Source organism: Apodemus sylvaticus, chromosome 10 (assembly GCF_947179515.1).
Source record: "Apodemus sylvaticus chromosome 10, mApoSyl1.1, whole genome shotgun sequence".
Taxonomy (NCBI): Eukaryota; Metazoa; Chordata; class Mammalia; order Rodentia; family Muridae; genus Apodemus; species Apodemus sylvaticus.
Genome location: NC_067481.1, coordinates 27,341,839 through 27,361,754, shown reverse-complemented (window position 1 = coordinate 27,361,754; position 19,916 = coordinate 27,341,839). Strand labels below are relative to the sequence as shown.

The 19,916-nt window shown below is 42.9% G+C and overlaps 1 protein-coding gene across 2 annotated transcripts in view; it reads left to right on the top strand.

Moving 5' to 3' along the window:
• The window catches only part of Znf652 (zinc finger protein 652), a 54,867-nt gene extending 36,055 nt beyond the window's left edge, over positions 1 to 18,812 (top strand). For both annotated transcript variants that reach the window (XM_052194584.1, XM_052194585.1), the window contains exons 3-6: positions 2,588 to 2,735; positions 3,053 to 3,168; positions 3,588 to 3,732; positions 12,667 to 18,812. In XM_052194584.1, coding sequence (XP_052050544.1) covers positions 2,588 to 2,735; positions 3,053 to 3,168; positions 3,588 to 3,732; positions 12,667 to 13,190 — 933 coding nt within the window. In that variant the 3' untranslated portion in view covers positions 13,191 to 18,812. The remainder of the gene's footprint in view (positions 1 to 2,587; positions 2,736 to 3,052; positions 3,169 to 3,587; positions 3,733 to 12,666) is intronic.
• The last annotated feature ends 1,104 nt before the right edge of the window (positions 18,813 to 19,916 follow it).

Here is a 19,916-nt window from a genome sequence, read left to right as displayed (position 1 = left end):
TGTATTTCAAAAGCATTACACTTACTGACGATGGATTAGTGAGAACCCAGGTACACTGGAAGGGGGCTTGGTTATAGATGACTGACTGGGATGTAAAGTCAGCGCCGACTTTGCCCTGAGAGTCTCTGTTGTGGGACCTGTGAGATAATAAGTCGTTCTGGCATCTTCTGTGGGAGGTATGTTGAGTGAGGGTCAGGAGTAGAGAAAGTTTCTTTCAATTTAGAAGGATGCCAGAGTCTAGTGCAGCTGATGGGGACAGAGACTGTAATGACTCAGACCTGTGGAATGGAAGATGTCCTTACACCCGTGGAGAGATGGCAACACTAAATGTGTCAAGAGGCGAGCCCGTGGGAATACGCAGACCTTAAACAGAGGCTGAGCTGTTTGAAAATGTTGCTTACCTGGCAGTAGGGCTCCATAGCTGCTGTACAGCGCTGCTGATGTCACAGCGCTGCTGATGTCACAGTGTGCCCGTCAAACCTCTGCTGTCTCGGAAAGATTGTGTGGAACAGGTTAAGAGGTCCTGAATGTATTGCGGCTTTATTGGTGTGTGCATATGTTTGTGTATTAATGGATATTCATACACGGTAAGTCCATTATGCTTCTACAAGATGTATATAATAATTACCGTATTGAAGCTAACTTTTTAAAAGATAAATTGTTTTAAAAAGTAAAATTTTGGTTTGGGAACTGCTAATATTGGTGAGGACCTTTAATTTTCTCTTTTTGACAATTGCTTTTAATCAATAACTGAGTGCCTTTCTTTAAAGAGATTTTTTTTGTTTTTATAATCCACGGATTTAGCTTGTATATCATGACATGATAGAGTTATGCTGGGTAAATAAAAGACTCTGGCCATGTTCTCTGGCAGGTGCCTGGGCCGAAGTTGATTGTAGGGTCAGTTCAATGGAGCATGGTCCAGTGCTGCCCCCTAGAGGTCAAACTCGGATTTCATCGTGGGTCTTTACTGAAAAGGCTTTCTTCCTTTCTGTCTCTGTGACCTGCTTATTTTGTGGGCTTTCTCCCCCTCTCCTTTCTTCCCTCCTTCTCCTCCTCCCCCTTCTTATTTTTTAACTTGAATTTGCTTAAGTAACAGAAAACAACAGATCTTTTTTGTAAGCTTCTGTGCTTTTCCTAATCATAGTACGTTCACCCTTGTGCTTAGGCTGTGTAGGCTCTGCTGAATGAACAACTTGCATATTCCTAGACTGGAATTCCATATTCCTAGCTCAGCACTGGCCACTCTTGCAGAGGACCTGAGCTTGGTGCCCAGTGCCCGCATGGCAGTTCATCATCTCGTTCCAGGGATCTAACACCCTCTTCTGCCCTCCCTGGGCACCAGGCACATATACAGTATACATACATACAGCAGGCAAAATACTCGTATATAAGGAAATATTAAAAAACAAAAAACAAAAAATCTTCCCATTCCTAAGGAATCTTGTGCTGTGTGTCTTCATACAGCTCCTGAGAATCCTGACCATCTCATGATAAGAGAAAATTAAATTAATCCTTGCAGAAATGATGGCTTAAAGGGCTCATCTGTTTTCCAGGGCAGTGTCCAACCAGGGGCTTGTCTCTTAGCTCCTGGTTCTTGTCTTCTGCAGTGGCAGTGCCATTCAGGGCCGTAGTGACTGAGTCCTCTTACTGTTCATTCCTCAGAGCCTGGCAGTTGTCAAGAGTTTTCTAGTATTGTTTGGTTGATCTAGCCATACTTTATGCCTAATAGTCCAGGCCGCTATGAGCCGTGATTTGGAGAGCTGGGCATTGTGACCTAAGGAGGTCTGGAATTGGGGTGGGGATGGGGGTGCTCAGTAGTTTCAGACGTTACTTTAGCTTCTGCTGGAGGGAAGTGGCAACAAACTGAGTTAAATTTAAGGGAAGTTAGTAAATCTTGAACATTTTGTTACAGAATTCTTCTTAGAAAAATGTGTTTTCTAAGACATGAGGACATTTTTAATACCCTTCAGATCTATAATTTTTATATCTTATCTTTGGTTGTGTTAATTTCAAACTCATTTATGTTCTCTGGTAAATACATCTTAACTGCATGGCAGCCTGGGTAGGAGGCAGCTGTGCGTGCTGGTCTACGCCATAGCATGCCTGAAGGTTCTCAGAGGGATGCCAGATGTGTGTATGCTCCCCGCACCTGAGACTGGAGCAGGATCCTGACTTGAGGTTGGCCTCAGTGGCTCATGATTTGAGGGTGGTTCTATAGTGAGACACCCTATCTCAAAACGAGCAACAACAACAGAATACATAAACACCAAAGTGGATGTTGAATGTTCTTTTCATCAGTGGAACACAGGAGTGGTAATAGCAATTATTTCTTTGGTGCTAGTGGAACTTCTTAATTCTTGCCTTAGATTTGGTCCTGTTTGCTTGCTCCCAAGGCATCTGAAAGATGGGTCTTAGGAAATAGAATATACAGATGTTAGTGTTGGAATATACAGATGCATGCAGGAATCATTTTTGTCAGGATTCTGGCCTTGTGCCATGAATCTAAAGTAGATCCATTTCATCTGCCTAGGGGTAGGATGGCCTCCGGAAGCCTCAGAAAATAAAGTCTTTCTGTTTATCCTGCTAGTGTGTTTCCTGTAACAAATCCTTCAAGAAACTCTGGTCCCTTCATGAACATATCAAGATTGTCCATGGATATGCAGAAAAAAAGTTTGCCTGTGAGATTTGCGAGAAGAAGTTCTATACCATGGCTCATGTGCGGAAACACATGGTTGGTGAGTCTCCACTCTCTGTTCTCTACCTGCAGACTCTGGGAGTGCTCTGCTCCACATTGGGCAGGATATGTAGAGCCAGTGTACTGCAGTCGGTTTTAGCTTGTTGAGATACATGCAGCTTGTCTTTAGTAAGCATGATCAGGTTGGACAGTGTAGTCTTCCCTACGCAGCGTTCTTTTCAGTAGTGCAGTTTGTTCTTTCTTTGGAGAGAGGTAGAAATTAAGACAGCATAGTTTCCTCACCTTATGACATCTGTCTTCTCCAGTATGAGAGTTTTGGTGGAAATGATTTGAGTTTAAATGCATTCTGTGTTACAGCACACACAAAAGACATGCCATTTACATGTGAGACCTGTGGAAAGTCCTTCAAGCGCAGTATGTCACTCAAGGTGCACTCCTTGCAGCATTCTGGAGAGAAACCCTTCAGATGTGAGGTAAGGGACCGGCTACACCCAGGTCTGGTCCACAGCTAGGGTTGTGTGGGTGATGTAGCAGGGTGTGACGCACAAGGCTGTGTCACACTGGAACTTCCGGCATGCCACATGCTTGGTGATTTGATCTCTCAGTGCTGAGAAGAGAGATGTCCCATCAGCACCCAGTCTCTTAGGGGTAACTTGAGAGTGCAGTAGCTGATCTTTCTCAGTGATTCAGAAAAGTTGTACGAGCCAGTAATAATTACACGAGAAATTCCCGCTGGTGTTCATAATTCAGCTGCAGGAACACAGTGAATACAAACTACCGCCATAAGCAGACTGTGCTTTGAGTCTGAGAAAAAACCCTATAAGCTTCTGTGGGTGGGCTGGAGTGGTGCTTCTGTGGGTGGCAACCAGCACTGTCCTCTGTGTCCCTGCAGAACTGCGACGAGAGGTTCCAGTACAAGTACCAGCTCCGCTCCCACATGAGCATCCACATTGGGCACAAGCAGTTCATGTGCCAGTGGTGCGGCAAGGACTTCAACATGAAGCAGTACTTCGACGAGCACATGAAGACGCACACGGGTAAGGATGGCTTGGGGAGGGCGCACGCAGTCCCCAGTGCGTGTTGGTACTGTCCGCTGCCCTATCTGTAAACAACCATTCGTTTGCATCATTTCCCTGTTTTTTGGGTTTTTTTTGTTGTTGTTGTTGTTGTTGTTTTTGTCTTGAGATGAAGTCTTACTCTGCAGCTGAGGCTGGTCCCGTATTCACAGCAATCCTCCTGTCTCAACCTCCTAGGTGCTGAAGTCAAAGGTGTCTACCATTGTGACTGGCACACATTTGCATAGTAATCTCACTTTAAGTAAGCCTGAGATATATAAATAAATGTAATACTGAGATTTTCTCTTTTATAACTATTTTTAAAAGAATTATTTATGTGAATGCCTTTTGAGGTTTTTGTTTTGGTATTTTGTTTTTTTAAGACAGACTATCACTAAAGCATAGACTGCTCTGGAACTCATAGTAATCCTCCTGCCTTCTGCTCCCATGTGCTAGAATTATAGGTGTATGCTACCATGCTCAACTATAAATCATTTATTTGTTTGTTTGTTTTGTCTTATTTTCTGAGACATGGTATCTCTGTAGACCAGGCTGGCCTTTTCTCTGCCTCTGGAGTGCTGAATTAAAGGCATTAAAGCCCTTTCAATATTCTTAGAGTTGATTGGATTTAACTTCCAAAATTCACTACCTTTCAGGATCATATCCATTAAATGGAGTTAAATAAATTCTCTCTCTCTCTCTCTCTCTCTCTCTCTAATTCTCTCTCTCTCTCTCTCTCTCTCTCTCTCTCTGGATGGATGGATGTGTATTCCATATTATTGATAAGGATCTTATAAACATTTAATTATCTAGCTTCTGGAGAACTGGCTAAAATATAATAGTTCCCTTTACATACACTACTAGTATTGTCCACAGCTGACCTTGGTACTCTACCAACTGGACTGTATCTGTGGCTCCAAAAATTTTAGTTTGTGGTTATTCTAGTTATGTAAAATTTTATGATCATTATTCTTCAGCCAATAGGCAAGAAATGTTTCCTCCAAAAGAATACAACTAATTCATTTAGATTTTTCTCTTCCCCATTATCATAGTAACACATACTTATTAAAATGTTAGAAGGGGCCAGCCAGAAATGGTGGCACATGACTTTAATCCCAGCACTTGAGAGTCAGAGACAGGTAGATCTCTGTGAATTCAAGACCAGCCTACTTTATATAGCCTGCTATGAAAATTAGGAACTAAATAAAATCTCACCGCAGAAAGAACAATGAGATTTAATCAAATAATAACACTTTGGCTGATTTAATCTATTTTATTTTATGTGTATGAAAGTTTTTGCTTGCATATATGTATGTATGTATGTATGTACACTGTGTGCATGCCTGATGCTCTTGGAAGCCAGAAGAGGGCATCAGAACAGCAGGAACTAGAATTAAGCATATTTGTAAACTGCCATTTGGTTTCTGTTAACTGAACCTAGGTTCTCAGCAAGAACCAAGTGCTCATAGTCACCGAGTTATCTCTCCAGCCAAGATTTAATTGATATATAAAAAAATTCTTCCACTGGGCAGTGGTGGCGCACGCCTTTAATCCCAGTACTTGGGAGGCAGAGGCAGGCGAATTTCTGAGTTCGAGGCCAGCCTGGTCTATAGAGTGAGTTCCAGGACAGCCTGGAAACCTACACAGAGAAACCCTGTCTCGGAAAAAAAAAAAAAAATCTCTGAAGGGCTAAGAGTGTAGTCCAGCAGTACGGCATTGCTTAGCAAGTGCAGATTCCATAGCCAGCATCATAAACAAAACAAAACTTTTAGTTCTTAGTATTGTTACAGGCAAGTACTGTGTCTAAGATGTTCACATGTTCATATATATGGTACACTCAGCTCCTTGTACTCTATTGTAACTTTTTATTTCTTTAATTTTAGATTAATTAGTTTTATGTGTATAACCATTTTGCTTGAATGCTTGTATGTGCACATATACATGGCCGGTGCCTTCAGAGGTTGAGGGAGGGTATTATTGAATCCCCTAGACCTGGAGTTCCAAGTGGTTATGAGTCACCACATGGTACGGGAGTCAAACCCAGTTGTCTGGAAGGGCAACAAGTACTCTCTGAGCACTGCTCCAGCCCCTTCCCCACAATAGGATTTGTAACCTACTTTACCATATATCATATCATTATCAGTAATACTATGTACAGACATGCAGGGATTAACTGATGCTCACTACATTTACCTCTTTAGCACAACATTTATAGCAGCCCTGGGAAGGAAAAGAGGTTCTCTGTTTATTTAGTCACTCCCTGTTGGATATTTAAGTTGTTTCTGTTTCCAGTTTCTATTATAAACAATGCTGTAATAAATAACATTGTTAGCATGTCCACAGTTATTTACTTGGGGCAAAGCTCTGGGAATGGGGTTAATAATTAGGGCACAGAGTTGTGTTTCTCACATCTGATGGCATGTATTATAAAGTTGCCCTCCTCACCATGGTATTCTTGCCATGTGTACATGAAAAGTCCCATTCTCCAGTCTAAGAGCTAGGAAAGCCTTTCCGACTGGTGAGAAACAGTTTCAAGTATTCATTTGCAGTTTTAACTACTAAATAGAATTGAATATTTTTCACTTGTTTGTTGAGTAGTGATATTTTTTCTTTTTTGAATTGCTTGTGCCTTTTGTATTTGTCCTTTTTACTGTTTACAACAAGTCTTGATATATTAAGTATCTTAGACTTTAACACACATATTGAGGTACCCCTCATCCCCAGTCTTTATTCTGCTTTTCAGTATTGTTTGTAATATTAAAACGGGGGGAGGGGGGAGAGGAGAGGGAGGCTGGGCAACGGTGATACATATGCTTTAATCCTGGCTCTTAGGAGGCAGAGGCAGACAGATCTCAAGCCTAGCTTGGTCCACAGAGTGAGTTCCAGCACAGCCAGGGTGACACAGAGTATTAAAACAAAACAAAAACAAAACAAAAAGTGTAACTAACTGGCTGGTAGGTTTGAACAAACCTTAGCAGAATTGTACAACCGTAGTTGGCCTCTAGTTTCATGGTATTAAATACGAATGAATGACTGTAGTAGTGTCTGAGAAAGTAGAAGGTAAGAGAGTTTTAGAGAGGAAAAGAGAGAAAGGCTGGATGAGATGACATTTATACGCAGCAGTCCATTTGGGTGGGGATTATACCTGTTGTGGGAACTGGCATTGATTGAGTTATTTCTTTGCAGTTAAAGAGAAGTATGACAGAACTTACCTAGGGAAGCTGGCCACCATCAGGCAGGGTTCCTAGTACAGTCTGAGCACAGGGTAAGTTCAAAGCAGAATATATGCTGATTGTCCTTATACCACATGCATAAGGACAAAAGATGAATGAAGACCTGGTTTCTGCCCTTTAGAGGCCCACGGTCCACAGAATAGCGGCAGCAATAATACAGTAACAGAGGCTGCTGCCTATTGAGCGCCTGTGTTCTGGTGCTGCTCTAAACTCCAGCTTGTGTTTATTCTACAGTGACCTTTGTAGGGGTTGTTATCTTTATTTTTCTGATGAAGAAACTGAGGCTGAAAGAGTAAATAATTTGTTCCAGGCAGCCTTATCCTCAACTGGACACTTACTGATTCTGATGTCAATGTAATGTAGCAACGTATAAAACAGGTTACATAGGCCATCCTAAGCGTGGTCAGCAGCATCGCACGGTCTGCTTCTTGGATTTGTTCACTGTGCTCAGCAGCTCAGGATCAGTTCTTATGTGTGCTGTGTGGTCCTGATGATATCAAATCGCTTGTGTATTATTTATAAATTGCAAGTAGTTTGGAAAGCTGAGTATTATTGCTATTGTTATTATTTAATGTGTATGCATGTTTTGCCTGCATGTATGTCTGTGCATCATATGCTTACCTGGTGAAGAAGCCAGAAGAGGGTGCTGGATGCCCTGGGACAGGAGTTACAGCTGGGTGTGAGCCACCATGTGAGTGCTGGGAATTGGACCCAGGTCTTTTGGAAGAGCAGTCAGTGCTCTTAACCACTGAGCCATCTCTCAGCTCAGATTTGTTTGTTTGTTTGTTTGTTTGTTTGTTCCTGTCCTAGGGATTGAACTTAGGGTCTTGGCATGTGCTAATCAAGTTTTCTACTACAGAGCTACATCTTCATCCCAGGCCAGAACTGATAATGCATTTTGGTCAACATTGTTTGCTTAAACTAAATTCTATATTAGAAGCTGAATTATGAGAAGATTGCCAGGGATAGAGAATTAGCAAAGGAAGTTAATGTAACAACCTAAGTGGTGATCACTATACTTCATTGAATCTAGGTTGCCATCAGTTGTAAAATCAATTTATATGCTGCTAAGAAAATGTTGTAAATTAAACAATGGTAAACTTATTCAGTGGTGATTGAATATAAGGTAAATGACAGTTTCAGAAGCATTAAAATGTTGGAAGAAATCCATGTCTTTAAGGAGATTTTTAAATTTATTTGTAAATATTTATTAGAAGGCTGGGGAGATGGCTCAGAGAGGTTAAGAATACTGGCTACTATTCTAGAGGTCTGGGGTTCAATTTTCAGCAACCACATGGTGGCTCACAACCTTCTGTAATGGAATTTGATTTCTTCTTCTGGATGCGTGTAAAGATAGATCATTCATGTATGTATAAATAAATAAATATTAAAACCATGAAAGAGCCTGCTAAGGCTTGGCATGGTGGTGCACATCTTTAATTCCCCCAAACATGGGATGCAGAGGCAGGCGAATATCTATTTGAGGCCAGCCACATAGTGAGTTCTAGAATGGCCAGAGTTACATAGAGAGACCCTGTCTCAAAAAACCAAAAGCAAGGGAGAAGAGCCTGCTAAATGAAGCTAATGTGGTAAGCAAGAGCAAGATAGCCCTCAGCCCAACCAAGCTTATACTCAGGCTGGGTGGATGTAGATGAGAGTGCACTGAAGTAAGAGTGAACCGGATGTGCAGAGAGGCCACGAGTGGAAGACATGATCCATCGTGAACAGAGACTCTAGCATAAAGAATCTTTTAAACCCAGTATGAAACCTTTGGACTTTAAGAACAGTGAGTAGAGTGTGGTTTTATGTGGTATGTGCCACAAGTGTTTTGAGCGTTCCCTTTGGCTCCAGTGTGGATAGTGAGGGGAACAAGAACACAGATGGTAAACCAGTTAGATGAATTAAGGCTTAGTTTCAGAGCCTTTAGAATAGTGGTATTTAGGTAGAAAATAGTAGAGAGTAGAGTAGTATGCTAGGTAGGATAATGAATTTAACTTTCTTTTGTTAGTTTTGAGATCTTTGGGGCAATCAAGTGAAAATATCTAAGAAGCAGTTTGGGAACAGATTTAAAGCTCAAGAAGGAAAATCACATGAGATAGACAGGTGGATTTCCGATGCTGCCCAAGGATATTCCTGCTGCATGGCATCAATGCTTGGGTGTACAGGACGGATGCTCTTCCCTTTGCACAGTGCAAAGGACAACCACCCACGCCCTTTCCTCATCTGTCTTCCCCGCAGATTCTTTTTCATTTATAGTGGCCTTCTCTGGGCTTTATAGAGCCACTTCTCCGAGCTGGGTCAGCTTTGTCTGTAGGGCAGATCTCTGGATAAGTTCGTGTACGTGCTTTTCTGGTTATCTTGTAGCTTTAACTGTTCTTGTGTCTTCTAGCTCACATTTCCCACCTCTTCTTTAAAACAGCAAGGTACAGTGGTTGACTTCAGATGTTACGTTTTAGTTTATCCTAAGCTTCAGAGTGGCCTTAACATTAACCATGAGGCACTGTTAGGCAGTGGTGCCAAGTGAGAAGTGAGTCGGAAGCTCAGGGCGACATCTCGATGTCAGGGGAAGGCATGGGAGGATTATTAAGAAGTAAAAGATTGTTAATGCAGTAAGATTTTTGCTTGAGTCATTAGATTTGTTATCATCCGTAATTCCTCTGGGGCTCCCTATGGCGAGTCACACAGCCCAGGAGATTGTGAATGGGCGTGACTAAAGAGGTCTAGAAACTTGAACATATTTTGTTGAGTGTCCATTCAGTATGTGCTGCTGTGAGTGAAGTGTAGACATGGTCAGTGAGTCCGGTGGAGAGGCAGATGCTCTCGCTGGACTAGCGGCTCAGAGACAGGGTCTTTGGGCTGCTTCCATGTGGCTGCTGCAAATGAAGACACTGACTTTGAAAGAAAGGACAGGAATTCAGGGCTTAAGAATTTAGCAAACAGCTGTGCTTTTAAATACTTCACTGGGGATCAATCCTGCTTTCCAGAACTCAGAAGGCTAAGACAAGAGGATTGTGGTGAGTTTGAGGCCAGTGCACATTGCATACTGATTACCAAGCCAGTCTATCTGAAAAATAATTAAGCATTTTATTGAATAAGGAAATCATATTTATTTCAGCAAAAACAGAAATAAAGACAAGTATTAAAAATAAGGATGGGACTTGGAGAGACAGCTCAGTGTTAAAAGCATTTTGTGCACTTGCAGAAAGCCTGGGTTCAGTTCCCAGCACCCATATTATGGCTCACAGCCATTTGTAACTGCAGTCCAGAGGATCTGGTACCATCTTCTAGCCTCTATAGATACTAGGCATGAATGTGGAACATGTATACAGACAAAACACTCACACACATAAGAACTAATAATGAAAAATAAGGCTGACTGTGGCAGTATATACCTTTAATCACAGCACTTGGAGCTCAGAGGCAAGACGATCACTGTGAGTTTGATCTACATATGAGTTGTAAGCCAATCAGGGCTACATTGTGAGATGCTGTCAAGAGAGAAAGAAAGAGAGGGGGGAGGGAGGGAGGGAGGGAAAGAGGGAAGGATGGAGAAAGGAAGGAAAGGAAGGAAGGACAGATGGATCATCTGCAATTCTGATTCCTAGAAGTAATCTTAGCAATACAATGTATTTTTTTCCATATATTTCCTATGCATATCTCATCAGAGTGGATAATGCTATGCACATACTTTCATAGCATGCTTGTTTTACTTTAATAGATTATAGATGTTTTTACATAGATTGCATGTTAATAGTTATATTTCTATACTATATACAGTTGTTTCCAGTGGCATTTCTCTCAGATGGATACAACCAAATCCACTTTGTATAGATTGAAGGGTTTGTTTGTTTTTTGGGGGTAAGGATGAACTTGTACGGTGGAACATTTATGGTAGTCAACGAATAGCTTTTGTGATCAATTATCTCTTACCATGGGGATCAAACCCAGGTTCTCAGGCTAGGCATCAAGTGCCTTTATCCACTTCTTACTAGACCATATTTGAGGATTTTAAGATAATTAAAGGAATACTGAGCATGGTGACACAAACCTGTATACCAGCACTTGGGAGGCGGAGGCATGAGAATTAGAAGTTCAAGGTTGGCTGGGCGGTGGTGGTGCACGACTTTAATCCCAACACTTGGGAGGCAGAGGCAGGCGGATTTCTGAGTTCGAGACCAGCCTGGGCTACAGAGTGAGTTCCAAGACAGCCAGGGCTATACAGAGCAACCCTGTCTCGGAAAAAAAAAAAAAAAAACAAAAAAAAAAAAAAAAGAAAAAGAAGTTCAAGGTCACCCTTCTTCACCCTTCGGTACATAGAACATTTAAGGTGCACTTCTGAGATGCGTGAGGCCCTTTCTGTAAAGGGATGGGAGAGATGATTAGAGGAGCCAGGTGTTTGTGGTTTACACCTGGACGCTGAGGTAAGAGATCTTGAGTTCTAAGCCTAAAATACATAATAAATCCTCCTTGTCTCAAAATAAAATAAAATAAAATAAAATGGGACACAGAAAAGATAGGAAGAAATGGATTAAAAAGGAGACAAGCTAGGCTCAGAAGTCAACCAGAAAGAGGAGCGTCAGTCATAGGGAGGAAAGGTCCTTCAGCAAGGGGTAGCTGGCCCCATCTGACTCTTGAGTCCTATCTCTTAGGAATTAGGAGTGGGTAGGGTATAGTTCTGGATTCTGTAGAAGGAGGCAATAGGAGATCTACTTTCTTCTAGAATAAGAAAGAGATCCAGCTTTCTTCCAGACTGAGAGAGAGAGAACTGTGGTGTGGATAAAGAGGTATTTGCAGAAAGGGAGTTACAGAAAAATGTAAGAAAATGGATTCTTTCTTTCTCTACTCTTCTTCCTCCTCCTCTCCTTCCTCCTCCCCTCGTCTTCCTCCTCCTCCTCCTCCTCCTCCTCCCCTCAAGACAGGGTTTCTCTGTGTAGCCGTGGCTGTCCTGGAACTCACTCTGTAGACCAGGCTGGCCTTGAATTCAGAAATCCACCTGCCTCTGCCTCCCAAGTGCTGGGAGTAAAGGCGTGCGCCACCACTGCCCGGCTAAGACAATGGATTCTTAGCATGTCTCAGTAGGCACCAATACAGCTTAAAGCTACCATGCTGGCTTGTATCTTCATTGTGTATTCTCATGTATCTCATGTAGAAATATTCCCATGGGGGAGGGAGTGATGTGGATTCTTACGCTGGCAGAACAGATTCTGGGAGCTAGTCTTCTCATTCCTAACTTTGACTGTGCCTAACAGATTATACCTTGGGCAAGATGCCCTCAGACAATAGGACAGCTACTACCTCACACAGCTGCAGTGAGAATGGAAAGCTACTAGCTGTGGTGATTGGGATAGAGCTGGGTTCCCTGGATAAGTCTAGAGTGAGTGCCTGTTGCAAGGGAAAGGGGTGGTAGCTGAAGTCACAGTGAACTGGCACAAGAAATGGTTATATTTCAGAGACAAGGTACCCATAGGCCACCCATAGGGCAGGCCACACCTGCAACATCCACACTACCTCTAATTGCCCTCCTCTCTTCCTACCAGCATTACTATAGCTTGTAAGTTGTATTTGTGTCCACTGAGACATGCTAAGTGTCAATGAGAGACAGACTGCTGTAAGGAGAGCATGAGTGGCAGGTGCCTGTCTTTACACCTGGCACACCAACCCTGTTTGTCTGTGCTCATCTCAGGAGAGAAGCCTTTCATCTGTGAAATCTGCGGCAAAAGCTTCACCAGTCGACCCAACATGAAGAGGCACCGCAGAACTCACACAGGCGAGAAGCCCTATCCCTGTGATGTGTGCGGTCAGCGCTTCCGCTTTTCCAACATGCTGAAGGCCCACAAGGAGAAGTGCTTCCGAGTGACCAGCCCAGTGAATGTGCCGCCAGCTGTCCAGATGCCACTGGCCTCAGCTCCGGCTGCTCCTGCTCCAGCCGTGGCCAACACTCCTACCAGCCCAGCCCCTGCAGTCAGTATGAACCCCGTGGGTGGGGGCGCGCTTCCCTCAAGGCCTGTCCCGCACCCTTTCTCACACCTGCACATCCACACACATCCACACCATGCACACCACCTCCCCATCCCTCCTGTGCCTCACCTGCCCCCACCTCCAGCCCTCTTCAAGAGTGAGCCCCTAAACCACAGAAGCCAGAGTGAGGACACCTTTCTGAGGCACCTGGCGGAGAAGAACAGCGCACCCCAGGCCCAGCACCATTAGCACCAGCCAGTGTCATCCCATGGCGAGCTGGCAGAAGGGGTGCAGCTGTACTTCTCTGGGGTCTTCCCGTCTCCTTCAGGGCCTTCGCCATTGTCCTGGTGACCCATCAGACTGACCTGAGGGAGTGAAGACTGCCCTTGAAACCAGGGGAACCACCGAACTAAAGCCCAATTTGCTTGCATTTTCTGATGAGTTTTATAAATTTCAGATACTGTGACTGTGGGATTTTATAATTTCATATCAGCGGATGAGGTATGCTTGCTTTTATATCTCGGTCTTCTCCTCAAAGAGGGGATAGGCCTGGTTTCCTTTATACTAATCGGGAAGGCTGTGAGATGAATCCGGAGCGTTAACTGTATCACTGTGTATTGTAATGAATTCTTTTCAGCTTTTGGTGCTGGCCGCAGAGTCGAGCTGGCTGCGTTTCACACAATATCAAGCATTATAGAGAAGATGGGAATTTTCTTCTTTGTGTAGCTCTTTTAACACACTCTTTATTTTACTACAGAAATTATTTTAGAGTTTTTGTATAGACTTTAGTAGTCTGTTTCTAAAATGAGATGTATTTCAATAAGCTGTGTAATTTTTCAGTGTAGCTAAACCCATGTTGTAAAATAGATAAATTTTTATAATCATCAAAATGTGATTCTTAAAGATGCATATAATAACTTCTATTTCAAATGTATTCTTACATCCATACAACTCAAAGGTGCTTCTGAGACTGGATGTATCTGAACGGGTCACCAGACCAGGTACAAAAGCGAGGTTCAGGACAAAGTTAGTCATCAGTGATTTAAAAATCTCTGCTAGGCATTCAGTCCACTGGGCCACTGACACAGCCAATGTTGGTGTTCCTTGAGTACTCTATGGATTCAGTGGGCTGGTTTGAGGGAATGGGGTTGCCCAGAGTTAGCCGGGCTTGCAGATGTGAACCGGCATTTGTGAATCCCTTGGGAGGAAGCGGCAGGGCGTTCCCTTGGATCACATCTGTGTCTCGCTTTCCTTAGGAACTGTGTTGTACTCAGCTGTTAGGGGAAGAAGAATTGGAATCTCTTACTTTTGAGGTTCTTGGGCTTTCCAAGAGTTGTTAGAAGAAGCTGATATGGTGAGCTGAAATCAAAAACTTAATTGCTGATAGTGACTGAGAAATTTGGATGAGAAGACAAGTTGGCTTTTGAGTTTTAAAATGTCTGCAGCCTCTAAAATGTAGATGTCCACAGGTGACTGGTGTCTGCCATTAAAACTGTAGTGAGAGGACCCATACATACACACACACACACACACACACACACACACTGCTGCTTGTCCTCTGCAGAGGATGAAGACCGCAGCCTCTTAGGTGCCTCTTGAGTGGCAGCTTACTCGGTCAGGATTTGGGGAACTTCCACAGAGCGTGGTCACCCCAGAGTGGATATACGGAAGGCCAAAGAGAAAGACTAACGTGGTGGTTCAGTCAGCTGACAGGTGTGCACGGCACAGCTGCCACACACTCTCTGCTCTGCCTCTCAGAGGCTGAGTCCCTAGAATGGACTGCCTCCTCTGCCTCTCGCCTCCTCAGCTCTCTATCCTCAGGCTCTTAAATCAGCACCGTAGCTGTTATTTATTTATCTTTGATATTAAATGTGCAGATGTGCGCCATGCACTTTTTCTGGCTCCTTAACTCTGCAGTGGACACACGGGCTCTGGACTGAGGTTAGGCTCCTGCTCTTAAGTATCACACTCTAAATTAGGGTTTTTGGTTTATTATTTCTAGATTTACTCCAGTTTTGCCCTTGTCATTTGTAAACATAGGAAAAATTGTGGCTGAGTCAGGAACATATCTCAGGACACATTTTCCTTACAGTTTCTAGCTATGAATTTTAATGAATGATATTTTTAATATTCACATATATTCTTGGAGCCCTCACATACCCGAGGCAGACAAGGAAGCAGATTCCTTTTCTGAATGTCATGACTTAGAGGTCACCCCTCCCCCCATTTGCCTGCACAGTCTCCTTTGCATCCTATGGAAAGTCTGCAAATTCACACTTTCATGTAGACATATCCATATTTCATGGCTAAGCTATAATATTAAAATATTTTTATCAAAAAAGGTATAAACTGTAGCTAAGTTAATTGGTTATACCTTATTTTATACTAAATGCTTTTGCAAAATGAGGCAGAGATTCTGAATTCTACACTTGAGGCTGTTGAATTAAAACCATTCTATGGTTATACTATGAATGCTCATTGAAAAATTCAGGTATTCAGTTCTGACTTTATTCAAATAACTATAGCCATAAGAAACTGTCCTCTACATAGGAAACCCAATACCATGTCAGTAAGCATCACCATCCTTAACAGAAGCAGGAAAAGAATTTAAAACAGTGACTTAGCCCTACCACATTCTATCATTCTTACTCAAATGTGGAACAAGATAGAAATGCCAATTTTTTTTTTCTGGGTAAGTATATCTTCCCTGACTTGAGAAGCCTGCTCTGAAAATGACTCTCAAAAGTGTCATGCACAAATAATGGGCATGTGCATATGAAATCCATACGGAAATGCTTCCGAGTCAGAAACCACAGGGTCGCCTTAGACGTGCAGGCACGTGAGCTCTAACGCGCAGGACTCAGCTCAGGGTTAACAGTGTGCTCAGGGTCTGCGAGCTCAGGTGAAGCGGCAGTGTGTGCTGTGCCACCACATGTGCTGCAGTGCCCTGGGAGTCTGCAGAGCCTGGCATGTTCTTGTTACTTGTCTGGAAAAGACCCGTGAGTTCTAGTCTGAGTTCTAGGCCCATGTCTGTGCTGTTGTATCTTTTTATAAACATATCACATTTCAGAATAACAGATTTTAAATCAAGGCTTTCTCATGATGCCTTTTTGAACTATCTTCAAAGGCTTTTGTAGTTGCAAGGATTACTTATTTACTTATATGTAGACCAGGCTAGCCTTGAATTCACAGCCTGAGTGCTGAGTCTAAACCAGTCCACCCAATAATCTTGTTGTTGTTGGGGCTCTTGTTTCGCTTTTTTGAGAAAGGGTCTCTGAGCTGCGGAGCTGAACCCCAGCTGGTGTGGGTCATGGTTACCTCAGACCTGTGACTCCTCACCTCAGCTTCCTGATGCTGGGCTCATGGCTACCTGCTCGCCCCGCCTGGCTTCCACAAGGATGTTTTTGTGTTGCCATTATATTTTTGGAGTTTTCTTCTCAGACATTTATCATTTGGATACAAATTTTTTTAGCCTAATGAATGGCTGCTGCTCTCAAATTGAATCAGTCTCATACTGGGTTAGATTTTAAAACTGAATGAAAAGAAGATGACCATTTAAAGGCATGTGGTTCCATTTTTTTTTGTATATTATTTTGACTTAATTCTTATTTTTAGCAAATGGGGAAGTCTCCACATAAAACTTTAATAAAGTTCAAAGAAACCTTTGAAAATCATTTCCAGGTACTGTCTTAGTAACCCTCAGATTAGTCCTTCAGCGTGGACCTGTCCAGAGTTGTCCAGTCTGAGAACCTCATCTGTTGGTATCTTTCTGAGCTAGCCCCCACCCCATACACCCCAACCCACACCCTCACCCCCACCACTGCTAACCAGAGACAACATCTTTGAAGTTTTGAATTTTTAACTTCTTGAAAATCCTTTTCAGTTTTATTATTGTTGAGTGGATATGTATTTAGTTTTATTTTTATTTCCCTAGAAGATTTAAAATTTGAAACTATGATGCAGAGAAAGAACTCCACTGCAGAGGCGTGCGCACATACATAGTCATGGATGCACATATATATGTATCTAGTCCCTCTTGGAGATTTTGATTAGGAAAACACACTATGTAGGAGATTTTTGTTTGTTTGTTTGTTTTTAAAGAGAGAAAAACTAAAGTTTCCATTAAAAGAACCCCTGTTTCAGTTAAAGGAGCCCCTCTGTTTAAGCTACTGTATGAAAAATACCACTTTTGTTACTTTGATGTCCCCATGTTAGAGATTTGATGCTGTTCTACACGTGGAGCACATCATAGAAAGAGAGGGTGTGTTAGATCTAAGCATTTATCAACTTAAAGATCAGCTTGGGATGCTTAAAATTCTAAAGCTGAGAAAAGAATATCAGGTTTAAGTTTTTCCTTTACTTAAACCAAGTTAGAAAATTTCCCAGGAGTTTTCTCTCTCCATTTTTTTTTTCAGGAATAAAAGGTCATAAGCCATTAGAAATAGTGGCATCGTTATGCAATAACAACTCCCTAGCTAATCTGATTCTGTCATCTGTAGCATTCTTAAGAAGCAGTGCTGACCTTCCAACCCGGAACTACCTCGATAAAGCAGCCCAGAGTCCTCACTACACTTTCTGTGGAAGCCATAAAGTCGTCAGTGTCCGTTCACCTTCACAGTTGAGTACTTTTATACTCGCTAGACCTTTTTATAGACTTATAATCAGACCTTTCCCCCTTAGGGGATAGCTTTCCCAAGACTCCAAGGAAAGTCAAATTCCTCAAATGTTTCAACTTTGAAGCTCTTTAGCTTCAATAAATTTGTTTGAAGAACCAGATGACATATCATTCAAAAAAAATTACATGTTTAATTCAAAACTACTGTGCAGATCTACATATTCTGAAAACAAACTCCTTTTGTTCCCTTAGTAGAGGGCCTGTTGTTATGAAGTGGGTCTCTCTCCACCTGTTAACTCAGGTCCCGGGGGATGTGTGTCCGGATCATGGTCCTGGGGTTGTTTCCATTACTGTAGCACAGAGCCCTGAGTACCTGTCCGTCTGGCCCCCTACTGTCGTACGCAGCTTTAGTCTCAGTCACTCTGCTCTCCAGTGCCTTCAAAAAGCCCACGCCCTGGAACCTCTGTCCTGGCCTGGATCCTACCTCTGATTGTCGTTCTCATGAGTATTGGAATTCACCCTGCTCCAAAGGGCTTAACTACAAACATGCTAAAACCTGGCTGAGGATTGTGAGCACATTTGTGTTTTGTTGTCCCTTGTCACTCACGGCTGGGTCACCTTTGTAGCTTCTTTGTATCCTACTCCCCGCCCCTTCCCCCTCCCCACCCCCCCAGTGCTCCCAACACCTTGGGCTAGAGCCATCCACCCTTCCTTCACCTTCTAGTCTCTCACCACAGACCGGCTGTCCCTTTAAACATCCAAGGTCACCCAGAGAGGCTTTGGGCCATCCTTTTCTCCTCTGAAGTCTTCCTGAGTACCCACCCTTCAAATGAAAGGAATGCGGACTGCCGCTGGGGCGCACGTAGCATTTCATAAACATTTACAGGGTTCTTCCCATGACTTTAGCTTAGTCATAGGAGTAGAAAAGTGCTCTCTGGGGTTAACAAAAGTCCTTTCTTGGTTTTTGATCAGCCCCTGTCCCCCTCACAAACCCCAGTTTGTTTTCTTGTTGTCCTCTTGTACATCATTGAAAAAGTGTAATTGATGTCAAATATACAAAAGACGGAGGAGAAGGAAGCGGACGTGTGCTCTGTGTGTGGTATGTACAGTTCATGGATAAAAATCACTTTAGTAACTGCCTGGTCTCTCACATCCCCAATTAAAGTTTGTGCTATGTAATGGGTTGATTGTTCCCTCCTAAAGTGAAAACAGATAAAGTCTTTCAGTGAGGAAATTGGATTTTTTTTTTTTTTTTAGGCAAATGAACACTAATTAGAGTATTTTGACCTTAGTCAAAATCTTTGCTTTCCAACTTAGGACCTCTCGCATCTTTCCTTCCTGTTATTAGTATCCAGGCGTCCAAGACTGATGGTTGCAGGCCGTAGGAGTCTTGAAAGGCAGCTGTTGATAAATTTGTCATCCTTTCATTAACAAATTTCTGAAGTACTCTCCGTGTTTGCCGTCGCCCATTGCTGCCTAGACAGTCAGTCCTGAGCACTGAGTGCCTGAAAGTCTGTGCTTTTAAATTGGGTGCTTTTCTCTCCAGCACCTCAGGCACTTGGACAGTGGAGCATCACAGTTACCTGTCACTGGGAAGACCCACCCTTGGAGAAGGATGGCTGCTTTTTTGTGTCTCGATTAGGATACTTTTGGTCAAGTATCAAAGAGAGTTCTTGCCCCTCAGAGGTTTCCCTGTCACTAACTCCAGGTTACCTTTGTCCTATTTGAGCTTCTCTGGTGAGATTGGGGATGTGACAAATTACTTGAAAATAATTTTATAGGAAATGGAGATGCTCAAAAAGGGATGGAAGCTGGGTTTTTGTTTAATGTCAAAAGGAAATCTGATGGTTTCAGTCGAGCCAAGAGCCTGCCTGTCTGGGTCTGAGAAGAGCGCAGCGACTTGTTTCTGCATCTCTGGCTCCCCTGAAGGAGCACAGCCTCTTCCATCTGCCTTACCATGTAGGGGCCAGGTAGCCAGAAACAGGGTCTCCATCACAGCCTGCATAGGCTTTGAGACTCAGTGGCTGCATGGGAAACTATAAGTGATTACTCACTTGAGTTAAGTTGAAAAGAAATAAACGGTGTGGTGTAATGTCTGTGTTTACTTCTCAAATTGTATCACTAGATACTGGCCTCAGAAAACCAGGTGAATTATCTTCCAGAACATGGGGTGTTTGGGGCGTGGTGAGGGTTGTTTTGGATTTTTGTTTCCTCTGCAGTACTTGTTTTGGCCATAAGGGGCGATAAAGTACTTTCTTCTCAGCTCTTAAGTCTCTTCCAGGCTACCCCTTGACTCACTGACTGGATTTGACTAAAGCATTTTCACATCACTAAGTTGAGCAGTTACTCAGACTTGACGA